This window comes from Tursiops truncatus, chromosome 7 (assembly GCF_011762595.2).
Source record: "Tursiops truncatus isolate mTurTru1 chromosome 7, mTurTru1.mat.Y, whole genome shotgun sequence".
In the NCBI taxonomy this organism is placed as follows: domain Eukaryota; kingdom Metazoa; phylum Chordata; class Mammalia; order Artiodactyla; family Delphinidae; genus Tursiops; species Tursiops truncatus.
This window is the reverse complement of record NC_047040.1, coordinates 32638007-32664339: the sequence shown is the minus strand read 5'-3', so window position 1 is coordinate 32664339 and position 26333 is coordinate 32638007. Positions and strand designations below refer to the sequence as shown.

General features: G+C 33.5%; 1 protein-coding gene across 1 annotated transcript in view; it reads left to right on the top strand.

The window, feature by feature from the left end:
- Positions 1-26333, top strand: part of CARF (calcium responsive transcription factor) — a 96623-nt gene that overhangs the window by 31700 nt on the left and 38590 nt on the right. The window contains 9 exon segments of the mRNA XM_073807371.1: positions 1422-1542; positions 3961-4104; positions 5768-6001; positions 7667-7829; positions 8817-8880; positions 14234-14364; positions 14752-15121; positions 17160-17251; positions 17253-19898. Of these exon segments, the coding sequence (XP_073663472.1) occupies positions 1422-1542; positions 3961-4104; positions 5768-6001; positions 7667-7829; positions 8817-8880; positions 14234-14364; positions 14752-15121; positions 17160-17251; positions 17253-17279 (1346 nt within the window). The 3' untranslated portion in view covers positions 17280-19898.

The following is a 26333-nucleotide window of genomic DNA, read 5'->3' as shown; positions in this document are numbered from 1 at the left end:
AAACTGTGATTTTCCTTTTACCATCATTTAGAAGAAGTTAGTTATCAGCCTTATCAACACTTTTATTCATGGTTGGTGTTTTTCAGGGTTTTTAAAAATATATATTTATTTATTTATTTGGCTGCATTGGGTCTTAGTTGTGGCACGCGGGATCTTGCGGCACGCGGGCTCTTCGTTGTGGCACGTGGGCTTCTCTCTAGTTTGCTGTGCAGGCTCTAGAGCATGTAGGCTCAGTGGTTGCGGCTTGTGGGCACTCTGGTTGTGACGTGTGGGCTCTAGAGCACGTGGGCTCTGTCGTTGCTTGCCCTGCGACATGCGGGATCTTAGTTCCCCGACCAGTGATCGAACCTGTGTCCTCTGCATTGGAAGGTGGATTCTATCACTGGGCCATCAGGGAAGTCCCTGGGGTTTTGGGTTTTATATTTGGTAAGTTTGCTGTACCCTACATAGATTAGGATATCCAACTTAAAATCCTAGATTGTATAGTTTTCACTTCTGCTTATTTGTGTTATCTATGGTACTGTAACAAATTACCCCAAATGTGGTGGTTGAAAACAACAAACATTTATTGTCTCACAGTTTCTATGGGTCAAGAATCCAAGAGCAGCTTAACAAGGTGGTTCTGCCCCAGGTTCTCTCACAAGACTGCAATTAAGATGTTGGCTGGATCTGCCGTCGTCTCAGGACTTGACTGGGGGAGGATCTGCTTCCATGCTCACTCATGTGGCTGTTGGCAGGCCTTATTCCTTGCCAGGTGGGCCTCTTCACAGAGCTGTCTCACCACATGATATCTGATTTCACCAGGAGAGAGCAATCCAAGCAAGAGCAAGAAAGTACCCAAGATGGAAGTCACAGTCTTTTTATAACCTAATATCAAAAATAACATCCTGTCACTTCTGCCATGTTCAGTAGAAGTAAGTTAGTAAGTCTAGCTCATGCTCAAGGGGAGGGGATTACCAAGGACATGAGTACTAAGAGGCAGAGATCATTGGGAGCCATCTTAGAGGCTGGTAATCACATTATTCTAACAGCTCAAAAAGAAATAAGGAATTATAAAAGGAAATAAAATTTTAAATGATACTAATATTTACTAACAAATATAGCATTTGCTAATTTCTACTTATAAAGTAGTAAATTTTAATTATTAAAAACCATACATATGTAAATACCAGTTGACAGTCAGTAAATGTGGTATTTGCTAATTTCCTTACCATAATGCGGTACATTTGGTAACTATTACAATAAACTTTTAAATTTATGTGTTTGTACATCTTAGTAAGTCTTACTGATGTTTTCTTTCCTTAAGGTTGTATAATTGGAAGTATAGATTTTGTCATTGCCACCACCAAGTTATTTTTAATCTAGTGTCCAGAACAGATGGATACTTGAATTAAATATCAATAGTTGGTTTTGGCCCACAGGGAGTAGAGCTGTGGTAATGGAGTGTCAGTATGGGCCAAGAAGAAAAGGTTTCCAGTTAAAAAAAATCAGTGAGCAGGAAAGCAGGTCTTGTCAGCTCTACAAAGCTACTTGTCCAGCCCGGTAAGCTTTATTTTCTTTTATTTCTTTTTTATTAAGTACTTATTTTTGAATAGCTAATATGCACATTTTTATTAAGTTTAAGCAGTGCCAAAAGCATACAGTGAAATCTGTTTCCTCTTACCCCTGCTTCCTGTGTCCCACTTTAAGGCAACAACTCTTATCAATTTCTTGAGTAACCTTGCAAAGATATTCTGTGTATATGCATATAGGTATATACTCTACTGTCATAAATGTTGAAGATCTCAGTAAAGATTACTAATATTTTCTTTCCTTAAATTTGGGTAGTAGCATACCTTCTTTCCGGCTATGAATTCACATTGATACATTTCCATTCTGAATGCCTATTGTAGTTATTTGCTGCACAGCTATTATGCTTCATACTAGTGTGAATGTAGAGATATATATTCCTCTACATTTAAAAAAATTTTTTATTGAAGTATAGTTGATTTACAATGTTGTGTTAATTTCTGCTGTACAGCAAAGTGATTCAGTTATACGTATAAATATTCTTCTTCATATTCTTTTCCATTATGGCTTATCACAGGATATTGATATAGTTCCCTGTGCTATACAGTAGGACCTTGTTTTACTCTATTTTTTTCATTCTCAGTATATCTCAAAGTTGGCTCCATGTCTATATTTAAATGAACCGATTACTTCTTTTTATTGATTGATCAACTGATTTTAAAAAGTGAGATAAAATTGACATACAAATTATGTTATTTTCATGGTTCCTTCTTTTTAATAGCTATATAATATTTCATTTATAGATGAATTATCATTTACTTAATTAGTCCTCCAACAATGGACATGTAGGCTCTGGAAAATATTCTTTATTATTATATACAAAGCTTCAGCTAATAACATTGTACCTATTTGTACACTTGTGTAAGTATATTGATGGAATAAATTCCTTGAAATGAAATTGCTAGGGCAAGTGTTGTATTCTTTTTAAATGTTGACAGGTGTTGCAGAGTTGCTTTGTAGAGTGATTTTACCAATTATATTCATACCAGCAATGTAGAAGACCAGCAGAGTAAGTTTTAGGTAGAATAGGACTACTGAGTAGTCATTGCTGTGGCTGAGAATGAATAATGTGCACCAATTAAAGATTTTTGTAATGTTCTTTACTAATATTCTTTTTTCACACATTGAAAGTGTTTTAAATCATAAGATAAAATTTTTAAATAACATGTAAATGTTGGATTTAGTTGAGCTTTGAAACATTTTATTTTAGCATTACATCTCATATCACAAACCCCAGCATTCTCAAGAAGTTTTTAAAGCCAGTTAAGAAGACTTTTCATGTTTAATCTGATAATGATAACTTTAGACAATATTTAAACCTGACCATTAAACAAAACTTTGCTTTTAAATATAAGCAGTGTAGATCATTAAACAAAACATTGCTTTTAAATATGAGCAATGTAGAACTTTAGATATAACTTGGGAGAAAATCTATACGTGAAGAGATAATTTTATTCTCTATCATTCTATAAGTACTTTTTGAGTATCTGCTCTGCGCCCAGCAACAACATTGGGTGCCATGGGAAGGAGGGGAGACTAAAAGAGGTATATGATTTTACTTAATCATGGGAAACTTAAAATATTGTTGGGGTAGATCAGGAAGCAACAAACTATAAGAGAACATAATAGTATTGTATATAATGTTAAATATGTGGATTAGCTAACTGTCTTCAGAGAAGGAATATATCCTAGCAAACTCATTAACAGGAAAGAAAATGGAACTTAACCTGGATACTGAAGTTTAGATTGAATTTGGTAGATAGAGAATTAGAAGGAAGATATGGTAGGGTAGGAGAATGATATAAAGAAAGATATAGCATGATTGTGTATTTGGTATCAGAGGAGGAAGGAACATTGAGATGATAAACTTAACAGGAAAAGCAATTTTATATTTGAAGTGATGAAAAGATGGGTAAATAAATTAGAATCATATAGAATGCCTTGAATGCTAAGAAATTTGTGCTTGATTAAAGAACAGATGGATTCTTCAACAGAGAAGTACAAATGCAAAGAATTATTGTGGCATTGATATATCTAGTGGATTTAAGAAATAGAAGACTGGAGGCCTAGAGGCTCCAGAAGGCAGGTAGTAAAGTAATCCAGGTGTGAGGTGTTTACAGCTTCAGGGAGAATGGAGAAGAGACAGATCCAGAAAAAAAAAGTTAATATTCATAATATTTAGACATTTTTACTAAAGTAATGATTATTAACTTGCTGAGTATTATACACGGAAAATATGGCATATCTTTCACATAATTATCTGAATGCTTTCTAGATTAATCGAATTTTCTCTAAACTCTGCTAAACTAATGCTAAAGTAAACTTGTGGTTGATAAGTTAGTCTTGAGGTTATAGTATAATGAAAACAATTCTTCTTTTTCTTATAAAAAGGATTTACATTAAAAAGGTACAGAAATTTCCTGAATATAGAGTTCCTACAGACCCCAAAATTGACAGGAAAATAATCCGAATGGAGCAGGAAAAAGCCTTTAACATGCTAAAGAAGAACTTGGTAGATGCTGGTGGTGTTCTTAGGTATGACATTTATATTGTTCTTTTATTTTACAAATTACTTCGCTCCATTTGGAAGAATTCTGTAATAAGAGAAATTATTATGTTTTCCAATTATTTCCTTAAGAAATGGTTTTTATAAGGTAGATAGATGTCTTATTAGTTGCTCCCTAGGTATTAAAATGATTTACCACTGTATAAGCCATTGAGTTTATCGTCCAAATGTGGATAATTTTAACCAAAGAATTCTTTATACAATGTGGAAGTTTTTTCCCCAAATGATAAATACATATTTAGCAACACATTTTATTATATATTTAGTACGTTTTTTCAGATACTTATTAGGAACTGAACTTGCAGTCACCTACATATATTTTTAAAACCCATCTTTGATTACTTATGGCAGCCAGATATGAATTCTAAGCCCTATATAAAATTCCATTTTATATCTTTCATGCTTCAGGTTTTAAATAAGAAATATTAGCTTTCTTTCTTACTTTCATTTATGTGCTGGTCCAGGTGAAGAATTTATAAGGGGGTTAAGTGTATGGAATACAGTTTTTATGTGATCTTTAGAAAAAGTTTCAGATATATGAAAAATAAATACAATCAATAATTAGACTCTTCAGTTTGGAGAACATTTTGTATAATTTTTAAGTAGGCTCCGTTTCATGCAATATCAGACAGTGCAAGCATTTTGTATAAAGATATTTATTAAAACTGTATCCTATCAGATAAGTTCATTTTCCTAGAATCTGTTTTACTGCATGGCTGTAAGAAATCTGTGTTCACCTTTTAGTTGATTCTCTTGCTCATTGGGGCAAAAGGAGCTGGAGTGCTATGGGGGCAGTATGTTGAGTTCCTGTCTGAGAACATTCCCTCACATAGCTCGATCTTCGTAGGCACTAAATTTTATCCACTCTTTGGTTAGGAGGATTATACGTACAACACAGAAGTTGTAATTTGGGAACAAAATGGTAGAAGAATGGGAAAATACACAATTCAAAAGATGATTTTAAAATCTCATTATTGTGAGGTAAAGTTTACTTAATATGAAATTTTAAATACCATTTTCATGTATACCTAAATCTTGCACCCTCCTTAACTTTAAGGACATAGTAAAAGTCTATAAAGGTTTATAAAGATTTTTATTTAATTGGGTATAAAGCCAATCTTAGAAGAGTTAAGACAGAACATTTTAACTTTTATTTATATTTATTTTATTTTTATTTAATTTACGTAAAAATTTTAAATTTACATTTATTTAATATCATATAATCATATAATTTTTCTTAAACGATGATTCCTTCTCCTGATGAGTATTAACATAAGTAACTATGATTGTTGCTTTTTTTTTTTAATTTATTGATTTTTGGCTGTGTTGGGTCTTTGTTTCTGTGCGAGGGCTTTCTCTAGTTGTGGCAAGCGGGGGCCACTCTTCATCGCGGTGCGTGGGCCTCTCACTGTCGCGGCCTCTCTTGTTGCGGAGCACAGGCTCCAGATGCGCAGGCTGAGTAGTTGTGGCTCACGGGCCTAGTTGCTCCGTGGCATGTGGGATCTTCCCAGACCAGGGCTCGAACCCGTGTCGCCTGCATTGGCAGGCAGATTCTCAACCACTACACCACCAGGGAAGCCCTGATTCTTGCCTTTGTCTAGTAATATAATTTTAAATATTTTTTCTTGTCAGGTGGTATGTACAGTTACCTACTCAGCAAGCTCATCAGTATCACGAATTAGAGACTCCCTGCCTCCCTTTATCACCTTCCCCTTTTCCTATGTCTTCTCTTGAAGAAGAGGAAGCTGCAGTTAGAGATGAGAACTGTACATTACCCTCACGTCTACATCCTCAAGTAGCACATAAAATTCAAGAACTAGTATCACAGGGAATACAACAAGTGTATGCAGTAAGGAAACAGCTAAGGTACAGTAGAAACAAATTGTTCTTTTTCATTTCTGTTTGTTGGTTTAAATAATACACTTAATATTATAGACATTTTCCAGGATATAGGCTATCAGAGTAGATAAGGAATATAGTTTATTAATTTATTAAAATAATCTTATTTATGAACTGATCATTTTTCTGCAGATGCTTGGCAAGCCATAAGTAATGATTCGAATTACTCATTTGAGATATTCCATATTCAGATTTGGCAAATTGGACTATTTCTAAATGATATATACATTGAATTATGTACTAAATACCTTTACAGAAAAAAAATTTGTAGAAAAGATTTTAAAACGTGGGCCAAGATACTTGTTTTAACCTGTTTGAAATGCAATTAAATTTTATTACAACAAAAGAATGTGGATAGTTTTTTTGTTTAATGAAATTTTATAGATAGTACTCTGGTCTAATTTTATTGATACTCAGGATATAATAATAATTATTACGTGGCACTTAGTATGTATGTGCCAGCTATTGTGCTAAGCACTTATAGGTATGATCTCATTTATTCTTATGACTCATGAAGTTTGTGTATTTATCCTCATTCTGCAGATGAGGAAATGGAGACTCAGGGTGGTTAAAGATATACAGGCAGAACTGAAATCTAGGTCTGACTACAGCCTGTGCTCTCCAGCATGATTTCTGCTACTTAACTGACCTTATTCCTTCTGGTTATTGTGTAGTCTGATCTGAACAACACAATGAGTATTTCCCAGGATTATTTCTTAATTAATACATGACTTTTCTATTTAGCAGCTTTCTTAGACATTTTATGTTTATTTCCATTGGGGCATTCTTAGAACAGAGCCAAAGTTTGGTAAGCCATCCACTATTTTACTAAACCTATATTGTAGAAACAGAGGTATAATACAGATCTTCAATGTGGTCTACTGAATGTAATGCACAAAGAATATATATATTGAATTTTATCATTTCTTTTATATCTTTATTTTTTATAACCATCGTATGGCAATGCTGCCTTTTATTTCTATCTTCTCATTTGTCTACTGGTAAAATTTGAGCAGACGTATTTCATATATTAATTGATGACTTTTGAAAGCAATGAAACATGATGTTTATATGTATAACTTTGGTATAGGCCCAGTCTCTCTTACTTACTAGCTAGGTGTATAACTTTGGGGAAATGATTGGGTTGGCCAAAAAGTTCATTCGGATTTGTCCCTAACAGCTTACGAAAACCCGAACGAACTTTTTGGCCAAAGCAATACTTAACTTCTGTAGCCCTCTGTTCTCTCATCTGTAAAGTAGGAATGATAATTATACCTACCTCACAGGATTATAGTGTGGGTTAAAGGAGATACTAGATGTGGAGTGTTCAGTGCAGTGCCTGGCATTCAAAAACATATTATATTTAAATTGAAAATAGTGATTTCGTTAAATTCATAAAAATATCAAAGCTCATTCTAAGATATATAGGTGTTTAACCAATGAAAATATTACATTTCTTTAATCTGCATGAATTCCATGACTTAATGTATGGGAAAAAAGTGGAAAAATATAAATTACTTATAAAGCTGTAAACCATGCTTAGAAGTTTATACTAAAAGAGAACTCTGTCATTTGAGCTGAATTAGATTGCTAGATTGTTTATGTTTTTATTCTATTTTATATTCGCCATAGAAAATTTGTGGAAAGGGAACTGTTCAAACCTGATGAGATACCTGAAAGACATAATTTATCCTTTTTTCCAACTGTAAATGATATAAAAAATCACATCCATGAGGTACAGAAATCCTTGAGAAATGGAGATAATGTAAATAACTCAGAGATTATTCCAGCAACGGTATGATTACAACTGTAATTCCTTCTTTTATTACAACAATCCTTCTCAGCTGATGCATGATTGCTATTAGGCCATATAACTTATAACTTATTTCCTTATAACTGTGATATAAGGAAAAATGGTAGTATCTTTTTCTCAAAATGTGAACACTATGAACTCTCAGATAATGATTTGACTAAAATATTTTTTATTACTCTCACAAGAAGAAATATCAGCGAATTTCCAACCCTGACTATAATAACAATAGTAATCTTCACTTAAAAATCAACACATATTATCTCTGTAAAAAGTATATCTTATTCATTTAACAGATATTTATTGAGTACATACTGTGTATATCTCCACCTCTTTTTAAAATTTCAATAGAAGCAAGTTTAAATAGAATAGTTCAGAGTTGAATACACAAAGTGATGATGTTGGTTCTATATGCTGTCTATGGATATAAAGTTTACCTCACATTGTGATACTGTAGCTTTCTCCAGAAAAGTGGCCATTTCTATGAAAATTTTGCCTAATCTGAAGAGATTAATGTAGTTACCCAGGAACTGCTAATTGTAATACAAGCAGTGATTTTGGCATTAAAATCTCAAGTAGCAGTATTCTTTTCTCTATACATTTTTACTCTCTAAATTCAGTAACTGAATAGATTGAGACTTTTTTAAGCTAGAGCTACTATTCTTTTCTGTCCAAAACTCTTAGTTATTCACTATCCAAAATTCAGGAACTAAAACAGATTTGGTTAGCAGTAGTCTTTGCCATCTACACTTGCTATCCAAATTCTTGCTATCTGACCTTAGGAAGCTAATTTATTTGCATAGTTAAATATACTTAATACTTTGAGAATGCGAACAAATAAAGAGAGTAATTACAGAATAAAGCACATTTATACTATGACTGAATAAGATATGACAGTTGCATTGCTGTTTTAAAATAGTTTTCAGAATAAATGCTTTGTTCTTTTTACTGAAGTAAATGTTCCCATTTCAGCTTCAATGGACTACAGGTAGTGGGAATATTCTCAGAGAGACTGTGACAGTTACACTTGCAGAAGGTAGGTTATCTTGAATACTTTTAAGATATAAAATCAAACAGTGTTAAAATTGGAAGACATTTAAGATGTTATCTAATTTATCTCATCTAATTTATGGATAAGGAAACCATGTCCCAAAGAGGCAAGAGCAACTATGTTAGGATTTATGAAAATACTTCCAGCTATTTAAATTTCCTCCTATATAATCAGCTTTCCTTTTTTTTTTGGTATGGTTTTTTTTGTATGGTTTGTTTTTTCTCATATGTTCTTACTCCTTTGCTCTCTCAATATTCCAAGCTTATTTCAACCTTTTTGTTCTCTCTTCTAGAAATGTCTTTGTCTAGAAATGTCTCTTCTAGAAATGTCTTTTCTCCTCTTCTGTATGGTGAACTCCTCTCATTACTCACATAGCAATCTCTTTGGCTTTAAATGCTCTCTTAACTTCACCCCCTATGTACAGATGGATATTCACTCTTTTGTATTTATCTCTGCATTTAACATGGTATCCTTTGTTTATGCATATGTATCTTTCATTATGATTTGAGAACCATATTTTATTCAAATTAATATACCTAGTTCTTAGCATAATGGCTTCTAAAAAGTTAACACCTAAATAGATGCTTTAGGATAAGTTAATAATTATATACAGTACAATTTTTTTTTTATTCTTTGGCTTATTAACCTTTAAGAGTCTCTTTGCCTATAAAATAACTCACAAATGCAGATGACATGATACTATACATAGAGAATCCTAAAGATGCTACCAGAAAACTACTAGAGCTAATCAATGAATTTGGTAAAGTAGCAGGATACAAAACTAATGCACAGATATCTCTGGCATTCCTATACACTAATGATGAAAATCTGAAAGTGAAATTAAGAAAACACTCCCATTTACCATTGCAACAAAAAGAATAAAATATCTAGGAATAAACCTACCTAAGGAGACAAAAGACCTGTATGCAGAAAATTATGAGACACTGATAAAAGAAATTAAAGATGATACAAATAGATGGAGAGACATACCATGTTCTTGGATTGGAAGAATCAACATTGTGAAAATGACTCTACTACCCAAAGCAATCTACAGATTCAATGCAATCCCTATCAAACAACCACTGGCATTTTTCACAGAAATAGAACAAAAAATTTCACAATTTGTATGGAAACACAAAAGACCCCAAATATTCAAAGCAACAATGAGAATGAAAAACGGAGCTGGAGGAATCAGGCTCCCTGACTTTAGACTATACTACAAAGCTACAGTAATCAAGACAGTATGGTACTGGCACAAAAACAGAAATATAGATCAGTGGAACAGGATAGAAAGCCCAGAGATGAATCCACACACATATGGTCACCTTATCTTTGATAAAGGAGGCAAGAATGTACAGTGGAGAAGGGGCAGGCTCTTCAGTAAGTGGTGCTGGGAAAACTGGACAGGTATATGTAAAAGTATGAGATTAGAACACTCCCTAACACCATACACAAAAATAAACTCAAAATGGATTAAAGACCTAAATGTAAGGCCAGAAACTATCAAACTCTTAGAGGAAAACATAGGCAGAACACTCTATGACATAAATCACAGCAAGATCCTTTTTGACCCACCTCCTACAGAAATGGAAATAAAAACAAAAATAAACAATAGGGACCTAATGAAACTTAAAAGCTTTTGCACAGCAAAGGAAACCATAAACAAGACCAAAAGACTACCCTCAGAATGGGAGAAAATATTTGCAAATGAAGCAACTGATAAAGGATTCATCTCCAAAATATACAAGCAGCTCATGCAGCTCAATAACCAAAGAACAAACAACCCAATCTAAAAATGGGCAGAAGACCTAAATAGACATTTCTCCAAAGAAGATATACAGATTGCCAACAAACACATGAAAGAATGCTCAACATCATTAATCATTAGAGAAATGCAAATCAAAAGTACAATGAGATATCATCTCACACTGGTCAGAATGGCCATCATCAAAAAATCTAGAAACAATAAATGCTGGAGAGGGTGTGGAGAGAAGGGAACACTCTTGCACTGCTGGTGGGAATGTGAATTGGTACAGCCACTATGGAGAACAGTATGGAGGTTCCTTAAAAAACTACAAATATAACTACCATACAACCCAGCAATCCCACTACTGGGCATATACCCTGAGCAAACCATAATTCAAAAAGAGTCATGTACCAAAATGTTCATTGCAGCTCTATTTACAATAGCCAGGAGATGGAAGCAACCTAAATGTCCATCATCGCATGAATGGATAAAGAAGATGTGGCACATGTATACAATGGAATACTACTCAGCCGTAAAAAGAAATGAAATTGAGTTATTTGTAGTGAGGTGGATGGACCTAGAGTCTGTCATACAGAGTGAAGTAAGTCAGAAAGAGAAAAACAAATACCATATGCTAACACATATATATGGAATTTAAGGGAAAAAAAAAAGTCATGAAGAACCTAGGGGTAAGATGGGAATAAAGACACAGACCTACTAGAGAACGGACTTGAGGATATGGGAAGGGGGAAGGGTAAGCTGTGACAAAGTGAGAGAGTGACATGGACATATATACACTACTAAATGTAAAGTAGCTAGCTAGTGGGAAGCAGCCGCATAGCACAGGGAGATCAGCTCGGTGCTTTGTGACCACCTAGAGGGGTGGGATAGGGAGGGTGGGAGGGAGGGAGACGCAAGAGGGAAGAGATATGGGAACAGATGTATAGGTATAACTGATTCACTTTGTTATAAAGCAGAAACTAACACCATTGTAAAGCAATTATACTCCAATAAAGATGTTAAAAAAAAAAATAGAAGTTTTGGTAACTGACCTTTTATTATAAATAAGGAATTCCCTCCTCAGTTCCATTTTTTTAACATTTAATATGTAATTAATTAAAATCATAGTACCTTCACTGTAACATAAAAAAAAATTCACAAAGTCTTTAGAATTATTCATTTGTTCTGTGTATATTAACTCAGTGTGATAAATGCTGAGCCTAAAAAAAAAGTAAGTTTCTTGCTTCATTGAATTTAAAGTTTAGCAAGAGAAAAAGGCACTACAGTATATTCTAATGAATTACCTTTATGAATTGTGCCGTGAGAGAATTGTGCCAAATTGTATGGGAATGGTGATAGAGACATGCAACTTAGTTTAAAAGTTACTTTCTCAAGTGTCCCTTCCCTCTTCTCTAGACTGAGAACTGAAGAATGAATAGGAATTTGCCAATCAAAGGAATAGCATGTTTGAAGGCTGAGCAAGAAAGTGCTTGCTGTGTCCAAGGAACTTAAGAAAGCTAGTGTAAAGTATAGACAATGCTTAGACATAAAACTGGTTCAACAAAACAGTTTTAGGAGGCCCTTTCAGCAGTCCAAGTGAAAGGTGATAGTGGTATAGATTACAGTTGGTGACATTTATACTAGAATTAGGCAGATTTAAGAGTTATTTAAAAAATTGAATTCGAAGGCCTTGGTTATTGATTGAACAGGTGTAGGAGGTAAAAGAGTGGGAATGATCTGGGATGACTCCTGAGTTTCTTCCATGAGCAACTGACTGACAGTGGCATTTACTGAGCTCAGCAATCCTGGCATAAGAGTTGGGTATTGGTAGCAGGGGAGAGAAAAAGATCCTGTGATCAAGTTTGGAAAAGTGTGAGTACCAATCATTTCAATGAGGTGGATTGGAAGGAACCCATATTGGCGTGGCTGAAGAGTGAATGGGAGATGAATAAAGAAGCAGAGACAGTGTGGACCACTTCAAAAAGTTTGCTATGAAGTGGGTATGGGGTTGAGGGAAGGTATGTTAGGAAAGGAGAGACCTGAAGAGATAGATGAAGATGAAGGTACTTGATAGGTTTGGTGATGGGAAGTTGAGTACATTTCTATCTGATAGCTTCTCTTTTCTCTTTAAGTAAGTGTTAAGAATGAGAAAAGATCACAGGAAGGGTGACCAAGATTTGAGGAAAATGGAGATTTAATATCATCCCTGATATAGAGTGAGAGAAACATTGTAAGATTGTCATATACATGAAGGTCCTATTGAGGCTGATGATCATGAATTGGTATTAGTAGTGACAGCAAATTTCTTCTTCAGTGACATTCAGCTTTACATGTATAGGCCCTGGAAGCCATTTTCATCCAGAATTAGGATTTTACCAGGGCGTTATGACCCAAGGACAGAGAGGAAAGGGAGTTTAAGGTATTTGCAAGAGAGTGACTAAAATTATAAGCCCAGGACTCTAAGCTGGATGGGGAGAGAATTTTATTAAGGAAGACAGTGATGGATCTGAAGAAAACTGAGGAATTAGTTAACTGGAGGTTCACGTGAAGTTGAAGCAGAATTGTAGTAGAGTACCTGAGCAAAATCCCTGGAAGAATAGAGGTTGTGATCAGAGAATGGGATGTTTGAATTAGAGATTTTACATGTGGAATAATAGTCCCAGGTATAATCATAGTAGCAGGTAACTGCAGCATAGTGAGGTGGGACAGTTAGAAATGAAGCAGCCAAGAAAAGTGAGGGTACTGTTAATCCTTTGAGGAAAATTCTCTTATTATCCTGATTTTACACATGAGGAAACTGAAGTTTAGAAACTGAGTTAAATAGAATGTTGAAGGCTACAGAGAAAAGCCAGCACTTAAATCCATCGTTGTCTGACACCAGGACCATTTTTTAAAATTACTCGGTTACACGGATGCGATATGCAGTATGGGAGCAATAAATAGTTGTTGATGATTGGTTTTAATTGGTTTTTGATTACCTTAAAGAGATGAATATATTTGGGTTAACATATAAGAATTACATGAGAAGGACTCAAATTCCCAAAGGGCAATTACTTTAAAATTGAGATATTTAGAAAAGAAAAATTTTTGCTCTTCTTCATTTATTCAAAAATGAGTTATTGAAAGAAATTTAGTACTATTATTATTGAAGACCTGCTTTATGCCAGGCATTGTCCTAGGCACTAGGGTTATCAAAGATGAGTTAAGTTTGGTCTTTGTAACTGAGATATTCAATAGGTGTTCCACATCTGGAGAAGCTTAGGTCCAGCATTATAGCATGAAAAAAATGGACTAGATTAGAACTACAGGTATAGAATCTTTTAAGGAAAAAAATAGCTTCTTACATCCCTTCCTAGATATACTGAATTAAAATTACTGGAGGTTGAATCTAGGAACTTATTTTTTAAAGTTTAGTGATTCTGATGATCTACCAGGTTCTGGAAATAGTAGACTAGATAACTTCTTAAAGTCCGTTTCAAACCTTTGACCTTATTTCCTATTCCATTTCTGATAGTAAGGATTGTAATAAAGTATATCCTAGAAGCCATAAAAATTACTTTGTTTTAATAGTTTATTTTTTATATAATTTAGGAAATTCACAAGGAGAAGCAATTTCCAGCAAAGTGGAAACAAATCAGACAAGGGGTTCTTTGTCTCCAGAGCCAGCGCACTTGCTCTCCTCACTTTCTTCATTTCAGCCAAAAATATTCACACAACTACAGGTAAGTATCCAGTGTAATAGCCAAATTTGGGGCCCTTATCGTTCTTCCTCAATCTTCCCTCTTTTCTTAGGGATTTAACAGAATTGTTATAGAATTATAAAGATGATCAAAGATGTTTTCATCATTAATTTTCTGACTTTTTTGTTTCTTGATTTAAGATGATAATTCAAACAATATGTTTTGGAAAAGTTTGAATTGACTATGCATGCGATAAAATTAGTTGTACTAATTTTCCTTTGGTTCTTGTTTCTGTCCTCACTTAATATTTGTTATTAGCTATACTCTTAGCTTTTATTCCAATTTTGTGTCAAAAGAGTAATATATTTGATAAGAAAAACATACATAGTAAATTCAAACATTTTGATGTAACTCTTTTCGGTTCAAAAGGGTTTGCAGTTGCAACCAAGATTCACATCTTCTGATGGATCACCAGCTCTGATATCAGTAAATAATCACCCCTCCTCCAGTCCTTCAAGACTTCTGGATTCAGTAGGAAGTGCTGTAATGAATAATAATTCTCTGCTGCTTGGCCAAACTCATTGCCTTCAAACAGATACATGCCTAACCCAAAACAATAGTATTTCCTCTACCATGGGTAACCTTCCAGGACCCGATCAAAATCTGGTTGCAGTGGATCAGCTGGTGGAAGTTGGAGATGTTGAGGATACAGAGAATCTGGAAGGAAATGTTCATCGGATTCTGCTGGGAAATGTTCAGACCATTCCAATACAGATTATAGACAGCCACCCAGCTCTTAGTAAGTTAAAATCATATGATTTTATTTTTTTTAACCTTTATGGACTATCATTACTATTACACTAGAGAAAAAAACTGTCATTTCTACTCAGTGGGTTTATAATATATTAATAAATCAAGTAAAACCAGGAGAAAAAGGGAAGAAATTTGGTGACCATGAATTTAATAACTTTTAAACATTTTAGTGTTTTTCTTTATCAAAATTATTCATTCCCTAATTACCTAGTTTTACATGGAAAATCTGTGGTGAGGTGAAATCAGGAAGGTCATTTTTTTTTTTTTTTTAGGAAGGTCATTTTTGAATGCATGAAAAAAATATTAGAGAAACTCTAAAAGGAAAACTATTTAGTGTAAAGGTTATTATGGAAAAATTGATACACACACACAAAGAAAAATGGGATGAAGTTGGCAGATGTAAAGGTTAAAAGGAGGATTTTGAGTTATAGACTTAAATGTTGAGTTCTATAGAAATTGAAAGAGAACTAGTAAGACTTGGGGACTTGGTTTTAATCCAAGACTTTGTTGCCTTCACTTTAGAATGAACCCAGTCAACATAGTAATAAATTCTGTTAACTGCTACTTGACCTATGCCATTTCTTTTCACACAAATTGTTCTGGATTGGGCGTTTTTGTGGGAAAAGATCTGCAGTTTGCTTTGAAGAACAAAAGTCTTCATAGAAATTATCCTTAGAACATATATTTTTCCCTCCATGTGTGAGATAGTGCCTTCCAGAAAAAAATCATTGGCTTTTAAATTTATAGGAAGCATACTTTTAAGAAAATTTCTCCAGAGGGCTGTGGCATTTGTCTTTAGGAACTTTAGGAGAAGAGAGAGAAAAGGAATATACATGAACTAATCCTCACAACTACCCCATGAAATAGCTAGTATTGTCCCCATTCTACAGATGAGGAGACCAAGGCTCTGGGAGGTTAAGTAATTGCCTAAAAAATCACATCTAGTAAGTGACAGAGAGGGCATTTAAACCCGGATCTGTCTGCCTCCAAAACTTCTTCCAGTTCTAAGATCTCTCGTCCCTCCATTGTGCCAAGGATTTCTGGGAGCTGTAATTCAGATTGCCTTAAAGGAGACCCTCTTTGGATCTGAACTTGCGTGATCTATCAAGTTAGATCATGATTTTAGGGACTAGTTCACCTAAATATGAATTCTCAGGATCACTCAAATCCATCCTCTACTGGTTTTCTCGATATGGTGTAGGCTAAACTCTAACACACCTGTATGTGACAAGCATTAGGTGTGTTCAACACACTTTTCTGAGCAAGTATAGTCCCCTTGACCTTGGTTCCCCATAGCAACTGAAAAACTGATATTCCTGAGAAAGAGAAAGATTTTATCTTAGGTATCCCACCTGCCAGATCACAGTAGTGTTGCTGGTTTGCTACATTTACATTAATTTGGTCATAAGTACTTTGAAATTAGAATGGTAGTACATTCTGAAATGTTTCACATAAGCAAACACATAGCTCGTGCAGCTAAGTCAGAGCTATCATTTAAGATGTTGCATATTTTTTCTGAAGTATTTAAGTAGTGTGGTTTCTTTAGGGAGACAACATTGAGTGAGTATGGAGACCATATGAGAATGGTAACACATCAGTGGATTTGTAGTATATGTTTGCTGTTTGTAAAAAAAAAAAATCATTTTCAAATAATGAGAGGCTTCCTGACTTTTAGTCACACATATTTTTAAAGACAGTTGAGTTTAAATATGAGATATTCCTCATAATTTTATCAAATTATGGACTGATTTTTGGTCAAAGAATCTTTTGAAGAGTGTAACTTTGCAGTTTTCTTGGTCTCTTTTTTTTCCGTACTGAAGGAATTTAATATGAATGACCGTTAAGATGTCAGAAGCATTGAGTTCTCAAATACACCAACTGATTTTCTAAATTACTTGATTCTTTTTCCAAACTACTGTTGTTTTTTTTTTTGCCTTGCTTCTAAATTCACATAATTCTAAAGATTCCAGTATTATAAATTATATTAACCCTTAGGATTTTTTCTTTTATGTTCGGTTTTAAAGTTGAAGAAAGTCCAGAAGGTACCATTTCTGTGAACCAAGTTAAGCAAGAACCCAAAGAACCAGCATTATCTATGGAAGCAAAAAAAAAAATTGGACTGTAAGAAATTGTCTGCTACATAAATTATTGAAGTTTTTCAGAATTTACAACTCTGGTGACTTCTGATGTCATAAAAAAGAAGGTGAATATTATCAAAGCGCAGCATTGTGATAAGTGGACTGAAGACTGGTTTAATGAGCAGCTTTAATTTAAAACTGACATATTTGTTGCTAACTCCCTATTTTTACCTTAAGAGATATTTTTTTCCTCTTATTTTGTATAATTCTTATGGTTTTTGATTATCTGATAAGGCCAGTATTTCAAAAGGTCATCTGAACGTATCCACATATCTAATTCATCCTCTGGAAATTAGATATTAATTTTGGTTCTTAAAAAAGAACAACAAAAAAAGTATGTGAGTTTGTGTGTGTGTGTGTGGTGAATTTTTTTGAGTTCTTAAAGAGTTATTCCCTCTTTAAAGTTGTGAAGAAAATTTTTAAATTGGCAGACGAGAGAATATCTGAGGTCTGTCTCATTTGGAAAGAAAAACAACAGATTTTACATCATAACATGAAGCCCAACATTCACATCTGTGAAAACTATGTGGTTGCATTTTAGCTTCTTCCATTCTAATTTTTGTACTTAAAACTACAAACCAGTAGTATACCAATGGTCATCTAGTAGAAATTTACAGTGTCTTGGTAAGTACTGAGAGTTTTAACTTGAATCAGATAAGCAAGAGAAATAAATGTTTTTTGCATGGATTTATACAGTATTGTAGTTAAAATACTACTTATGGGTTGAAAAATGTAGAAATTGAGAGAATTCAGAAAGAATAATAGAATTCCCTGGTGTTAACAGATAATTAGGGGAACTTTTTGATATCAGCAGAAGATTTTTCTCTTTTTTTTTTCCCCCTATTTTGTATTGAAGATTCAGCTCTGGTTAGAAAAGAATTTGAGTTGTATTTATTTTTCTGTGCCAGAGTTCTTAATGAATTGATGGTATTAAAATTTATAGTATTTAAAGGTAAAGATTTGTAGTTGAAACTTTAGTTCATATTTAAAACTTTAAAACAACTGGTGTGTTATATTTGCTTGTTAAATAAGCATATTTACTTCAAATACTGAACAAGTACTAATCAGTATATGCATTATAAGCTTCTCTTTTCCAGAAGGTTGGTAACCTAGAAATGTCAATTATAACTGTCAAGAAATCACCTAAAGGCTTTTTTTCCCTGTAGAGACCATGTGTGGGTTTATTTAAATTTTTATTTAAAAATAAGAATTTCAAATGGATTTTAATGTTTAATATTCAAAGCATACAGAATATAATATGAAATTCAGCCTTAATACTTTACATGAATATGAGTCTTTTTGTAAGTATATTTACTTCAAATACTGAATAAGTACTAATCAGTATATTCATTATAAGCTACTTGTTTCTATAAGGCTGGCGAACTGGAAATGTCAATTATAGCTGTCAAGAAATCAACCTAAAGCCTTTTTTTCCCCCAGAGATCATTTGTGGGTATATTTAAATTTTTATTTAAAAGTAATAAGCATTTCCAATGGATATTAATGTTTAATATTCAAAGCATGCAGAATATGAAATTTAACCTTAATACTTCATATAAATATGAGTCTTTTTGGCTTTTCTAAGTTCAATCTCCCATTCTTAATTCACTTCAATTGTTTCAGGTACACAACATGTATCTAAGTATAAAGCACTGTTATGTTAGAAGCAGATGGAATTATAAAATTCCTTGCTCTTTATATTTATACCCTATTTAACATAAAAGTTATTTATACCTATATTTAATGCAAAGTTAATATTCAGTTACATATATAATTTTTTAATAAGAATTGCTTTTATTTTTCCTAAGAATTGAAAATACTTGATGTCAGCATTTATAGAGGCAGGCTGCCAAATCTATGTTATGCTAAGTTAAACACAACTTTTGGGCTTCCCTGGTGGCGCAGTGGTTGAGAGTCCACCTGCCGATGCAGGGGACACGGGTTCGTGCCCTGGTCCGGAAAGATCCCACATGCCGCGGGGCGGCTGGGCCCGTGAGCCATGGCCGCTGAGCCTGCGTGTCTGGAGCCTGTGCTCCGCAACGGGAGAGGCCACAACAGTGAGAGAGGCCCGCGTACAGCAAAAAAACCCCCACAACTCTTACTTACCTCAAGCCCAGTTTTCTCTTAGTCTGTGTGTACTTAAAGGGTATAAGTCCCAATTAATTTATAGTTTAGTGTTGCATTGTGGGTAATATTCATTTCATTTGTTATTTCTAGTTTTTATGGAAACATTTTTCAAGATTTTAAATAATAGATCTTTACCTTTCATTAATGACGATAGTTTATTATAGTTTATTGGACTGTATTCCTTTGGAGACATTCCTTTTTGATGTTGCTAAGGAGAAATGCTTGTTAAGATACAAACTCTAGTCAGTTACCTAGGAGGATGAGAGCTGTCAGAGGATCCAGACTTTAGCACTTGGTCAAGAACAAAACATAGTTTAAAAACATTTCTCACTTAATTCTATGTGAATGTCTCTTCTGATACTTTTTTTACGAGGACAGAAAGTTGCAGTGAATCTTCCCCACAAACAAAAAGAAAAAAAAAAGAGCGTGAAGGTTTAAATCCCTAATTGTATACTCTTTTGGTTTTTAGGTAGGAACTGGAACTATCAATATTTTCATGTAAGTATTTTAATGAGTAGCTCTTTAAAAATGGTTTCTAAATTAATTTTTAAAAATTAATTTGTCTTCCAAATGCATGTTCAGTCACAGTATATTGGTATTGTATTTTAAAGGTGCTTAGCGTTGCTTTTTTAAAAGTATGTTTACGTTTTTTAAATATTCAGTTAATTTTAAAATGCACAGGGTATTAATTACAGTGCATAAAGTTTTCAGTATCTGTATTTGGCATTCTCCTAACAGCTCTGCAGCAAAGTTTGACATATGCTCTTTTGTGTCATGTATTACAAGGTGTAATATCTGTAGTAGAAAGTTGGATGTTCAAAACAAGCAGTTAGAATTCATAATTACAGCTGAGCTTGTTTCTTTATTGTAGTTATCATTATAACTAAGCCTCCAAGTGAACATTATATATACTACAGTGAATTATAGATAAACACAGGCATGGTGGATCCTTCCCTCAATATTGATTTTCTGTGTAAGCAGTTAACATACTTAAAAGAAAAAGCCTTTATGTCTTATACAAGGTAAATGTTTTCTAAAAGTCACAAAACTGATAGAAAATAGTCTTGGTGATATGGTCCTGCATTAGAGTTTCTAATCTTGAGGCCTACCAGCTTGTGTTTCATCTTTATATCCTGTCAAAATACATACTTAATCATGTGAATATGAGAAAGATGCAGTTTAATTTTGTACCAGGTTTTTTAAAAAATTAAAAAATGTGTGTATATGTGTGTGTGTGTATATATATATATATATATATAGTAACTTAATGTTTACTGTCCTTGTTATAATGTAATTTTTTTCATTAAAAAATACTGTTACTTTTTTCTTAAGCTTGTTAGTTTCCTTTTTATACTTTTCCTGAGCATAGTGGTAATTTTGTTCATCTTGAAGATGCTGAATAAACACATTAGTACCTGAGAATTTTGGCTAGAGATTTATGTTCAATTTGGAACCTGAATGTTTTTAAGCATAACTACCAGTAACTTCTGTTATCATTATGTTTGGGGATATATATGCATTCAGTGCTCTCAACTCAGCCAACTATCAACATTTTAAAACAATGTGTTTAGTAGGGTGTAAGTAATTCTTTTTTCCCCCCATATTTTGGCATTATAACATCTTCAAGTACAGTTTTATATTTTTGGAGTAGTGACAGGAGTATGTGATTTAAAAAGTCACATACTTTTGAAAGTCACAAAATCATTAATTTTTTCCCCCTTTGCTTTTTTTTTCCTTTCTTCCACTCTACCTATTTTTCAGGACCATAGAATATCTTACTCTCTCTCCAGAGGGGGACTGCATCGTCTCTTCCCCATCAACTGATTAGGCTTTAGACATCTTAAATAGTGTATTATTTTTATCTAAATATCTGTAATTCTACTCATTTAACATAATGGTAATGGCAAAGCCTAGTATACTTTTGCCACATACATGTTAGCTATGAATTCTGTTGCTGAATAATATAACATCCATTGCCGACTGAATTCTAAAAACTTAAGGAATTAACTCAGAATTTTTAAAAAATCACATTTGTTAATGAACCCTAAATTGATTCATGAGAAAAATAAACTGTATGATTAATATGGAAAACCTTTGAGAATGTGATATGGGTGTAAGAGTGCAGGGGAGATGTTGCTTAATGGTACAAACCTGCAACTAGTAGATACATAATTCCTGGAGATCTGATGTACTGCATGGTGATTATAGTCAACAATACTGTATTATAAACATCAAAGTTGCTCAGAGACTAGATCTTAATTGTTCTCACTACAAAAAAGAAATAATAATTATGTGACATGATAGAGGTGTTAGCTAAAGCTACAGTGGTAATCATATCGCAATATATAAATTATCGAGTTAACACATTGTACACCTTAAATGTTATATGTCAATTATATCTCAATTATCAAAAGAATTCTAAAACCAGAGGAGAGAATGGGAGTTAGATACCAGCAGAGTTTTAATTTTTAAATATCTCTATTTAAGTATATAATTGACATAAAATAAACTGCACATATTTATAGTATACAATTTGGTAAGTTTTGATGTATGTATATGTCTATGGAACCATCACCACAGTCAAATAAGGAACATATCTATCACCCCCAGAAGATTCCTGGTGCCCCTTTGTAATCCATTCCCACTTCTTCCTGCCTCCACCCTTACCCCACCATCCCTAAACAACTACTGAATTGCTTTCTGTCACTAGAGGTCAATTTATTATGTCTACAATTTTATAAAAATGAAATTGTATAGTATGAGCCTTTTTAAAATCTGACTTTTGTCACTCAGCATAGTTATTCTGAGATTCATCTATGTCACAAGATGTATGACTAGTTCATTCCTTTTTACTGTTGAGTAGTATTCCATTGTATGAATATACCATAATTTGTTTATCCATTCAGCTGTTGATGGGCATTGGGTTGTTTACGTTTCTTGGCTATTACAAATAAAGCTGCTATGAACATTTGTGTAAATCTTTGTATGGACATATGCTTTCATTTCCCTTGGGTAAATATAGGAGTAGAATGGTTGGGTCATATGGTAGGTATAAATTTAACTTTTTAAGAAACTCTGAAATGATTTTCCAAAGTGATTGTACCATTTTACATTCCAATCAGCAGTGTATGAGAGTTCCAGGTGCTCTATATTAATAGGCAACACTTGGTATGGACAGACTTTTATTTTTTTATTTTTATTTTTTTATTTTTTGCGGTACGCGGGCCTCTCACTGTTGTGGCCTCTCCTGTTGCGGAGCACAGGCTCCGGATGCGCAGGCCCATCGGCCATGGCTCACGGGCCTAGCCGCTCCGTGGCATGTGGGATCTTCCTGGACCGGGGCACGAACCTGTTTTCTCTGCATTGGCAGGCGGACTCTCAACCACTGCGCCACCAGGGAAGCCCTGGACAGGCTTTTAAATTTTAGGTATTATAATAGGTGTGTAGTAGTAGCTCATTGTGGTTTTAATTTCCATTTCTCTAATAACCAGTATTGTTGAGCATCTTTTCATGTTTCATTTGCCATCTGTATTTCTTCTTTAAGTGTTTGAATCTTTCACCTATTTTTAAATTTGTTGTTTTCTCATTATAGAGGTTTTAAAAGTATATTCTAGATACAAGTCCAGTATTAGAAATGTGATTTACAAATATTTTCACCTGATCTGTAGCTTATCTTTTCACTCTCATAACAGAATCTTTCAAAGGACAGAAGTTCTTAATTTTGATAACATCTAATTTATCTTTTTTTTCTTTAAGGATGATATTTTCATGTTGTATCAAAGAGATCTTTGCCTAGCCCAAGGTTTTCTTGTTTTCTTCTGCAAGTTTTATAACTTTAGGTTTACATTTAGATCCATGATCCATTTTGAATTAATTTTTGTATACATAGGGCAAGGCATAGATTGACTGTTTTTGGCATATGAATATCTGTTTGTTCCAGCATCATTTTTTGAAAGAATTTATACTTTCTCCATTGAATTGAATTTATACCATTGATGAAAAATCCATTCATCACATATGTGTGGGTCAGTTTCTGGATTCTGTTCTCGTCCATTGATCTGTCGTCTATCTCAGTGGTCTCAACTGGGGCAATTTTGCCTCCAGGGTACATTTGGCAAAGTTTAGAGACAATTTTAGTTGTCGGAACAGGGGAGATACCACTGGTTTCTGGTAGATAGAAGCCAGAAATGCTGCTCAGCATCGTAGAGTACATAGGACAGCTCCCACAATGAAAAATTATCTGGCCTAAAATGTGAGTAGTACTGGGATTGAACAACTCTGTTCTATCTTGATACTGAATATCACACTGTCTTGGTTACTGTAGCTTTATACACTGTCTTGGTTACTGTAGCGTTTTAATAAGTCTTGAAGTCAGGTAGTGTAAGTCCTTGAATCTTATTCTTCTTTTTCAACTTTGTTTTGGCTATTCTAAAGTCCTTTGTTTTTCATGTGAATTTTAGAATCACCTTGTCAATTTCTTAAAAAACAAAAAATCTGATGGAATTATGTAGAATATATAGGTCAATTTGGGGGTAATCGAAATTTTAATATTGACTCTAATTTTTCTCTGCAATGTATTAGAGTTTTCAGTGTAGAAGTCTCATGTCTTTTGTCAGATTTATCACTAAGATGTTATAAATAGTATTATTTTTAATTTCAACATCTGATTTTTGCATTAGTATATAGAAATACAGTCGATTTTTTATATGGACCTTATATGTTGCAACCTTACTAAACTCATATATTAGTTCTAATAGCTCTTTGGTAGATTCTATCAGATTTTCTACATAGACAGGCATGCTGTTTTATATCTTCCTTTCCAAGCTGGATGCGTTTTATTTCTTTTTCTTAACTATTACACTGGCTAGAACCTAAAGTACAATTTTAATTGGAAGTGACTAGAGTGGACATCCTTGCTTTGTTTCTGATCTTTCACCTTTAAGCGTGATGTTAACCATAATTTTTGCATAAGTCCTTTATCAAATTGAGTGAGATTCCTTATGTTCTTAGCTTGCTGAGAGTTTTTATTAAGAACGGATATTTGATTTTATCGAGTGCTTTTTCTGGATATATTGAGATGGTTATTTGGTTTTCCTTTTTTAGGTTTCTCAATATGGTGAGAGACTTTGAATTTCAAAGGGCAAAACAGCCTTGCATCCTTGCATTCCCAGAATAGATTGTACTCATTCATCAGGATGCCTTATCCTGTTCTATATATTGTTGGGTTTCAGTTACATTTAATGTTATTATTGATATGGTTGGGTTTAAGTCTTCCATCTTGCTATTTGTTTTCTATTTGTCCCATCTATACTTTGTTCCTTTTTTCTTTTTTTTATGCCTTCTTTTGGTGCAATTGAACTTTTTATGATTCAGTTTTACCTCTTTTATTGACTTATTAGCAGTAACTCTCATTATTTGAATGATTGCTTTAGTGCTTATACTGTACATCTTAAACTATCACCGTGTAACTTCAAGTACTATTCCACCATTTCACATAAGTGTAAGACTCTTAAAATAGTATACTTCCATTTTTTCCCTTCTCACCTTTGTGCTATTGTTGTCATACATTTATTTCCATATACCTTATCAACCCCACAGTATACTGTTATCATTTACACCTTAAATAATCAGTTATCTTATAAAGAGATTTAAATAATTAAAAATCTTTATATTTACCCACATAATTATTATTTTCATTGTTTTTCATTCCCTTGTGTAGATCCATATTTCCATCTGGAGTCATTTTTCCTTTTACTTCCTTTAACATTCCTTTAAATGGAACTTCCTTTAACATTTTTTTCTGGTAGATCTGTTGCTTATGAATTTTTCAGACTTATCAGTCTGAAAAAGTCTTTATTTTGCTTTCATTTTTGAATGATATTTTCCCTGGATAAAGAATTCCAAGTTAATAGTTTTTTCCTTTATTTTACAATTGCTGCTCCACTGTGTTTCCAATGAGAAATCTGCTATCATTTTAATCTTTGTTCTTTAATATATGTCTTTCTTTTCTTTGGCTGATTTTAATATTTTCTTTTTATCACTGTTTTTCAGCAGCTTCATTATGATATTCCTTGATGTAGTTTTCTTTACATTTCTTTTTTTTTTTTTAAGATGTTGGGGGTAGAAGTTTATTAATTTATTTATTTTTGCTGTGTTGGGTCTTTGTTTCTGTGCAAGGGCTTTCTCTAGTTGTGGCAAGTGGGGGCCACTCTTCATCGTGGTGCGTGGACCTCTCACTATCGCGGCCTCTCTTGTTGCGGAGCACAGGCTCCAGACGCGCAGGCTCAGTAGTTGTAGCTCACGGGCCTAGTTGCTCTGTGGCATGTGGGAATCCTCCCAGACTGGGGCTCGAACCCGTGTCCCCTGCATTAGCAAGCAGATTCTCAACCACTGCACCACCAGGGAAGCCCCTACATTTCTTGTATTTAGGTTTCTTGATCTTCTTGGATCTATAGTTTTAATCAAATTGGGAAATTATTCAACCGTTTTTTTCCTTAAAAAACTTTGTCTTCCTTCATTATACTCTATCAGGGATTCCAAATATATATATATAGGATTCCAAAAATATATATATTCCAAATATATATATATACTCATATATATATGTTTGCTTGATGTTATCCCATATCTCATTTTAATTTTTTTCATTCTTTTTTTCTGTGTTCATGTTATATATTTCATTTTGCTCTGTCTTCAAATTCACTGATCTTCTGAAATGTCTAATCTGTTTGTTAATGCCAAATTATTAATTGAGTTATTGGCTGATTTTTAGTAAAACTTGGTAATTAATGACCCAGTGTATTTCTCAACAAAGACATTGTAGTTTGCTTTTTTTTAATTTTTATTTTATATTGGAGTATGATTGATTTACAATGTTGTATTAGTTTCAGGTGTATAGCAAAGTGATTTAGTTATACATATATCTATTCTTTC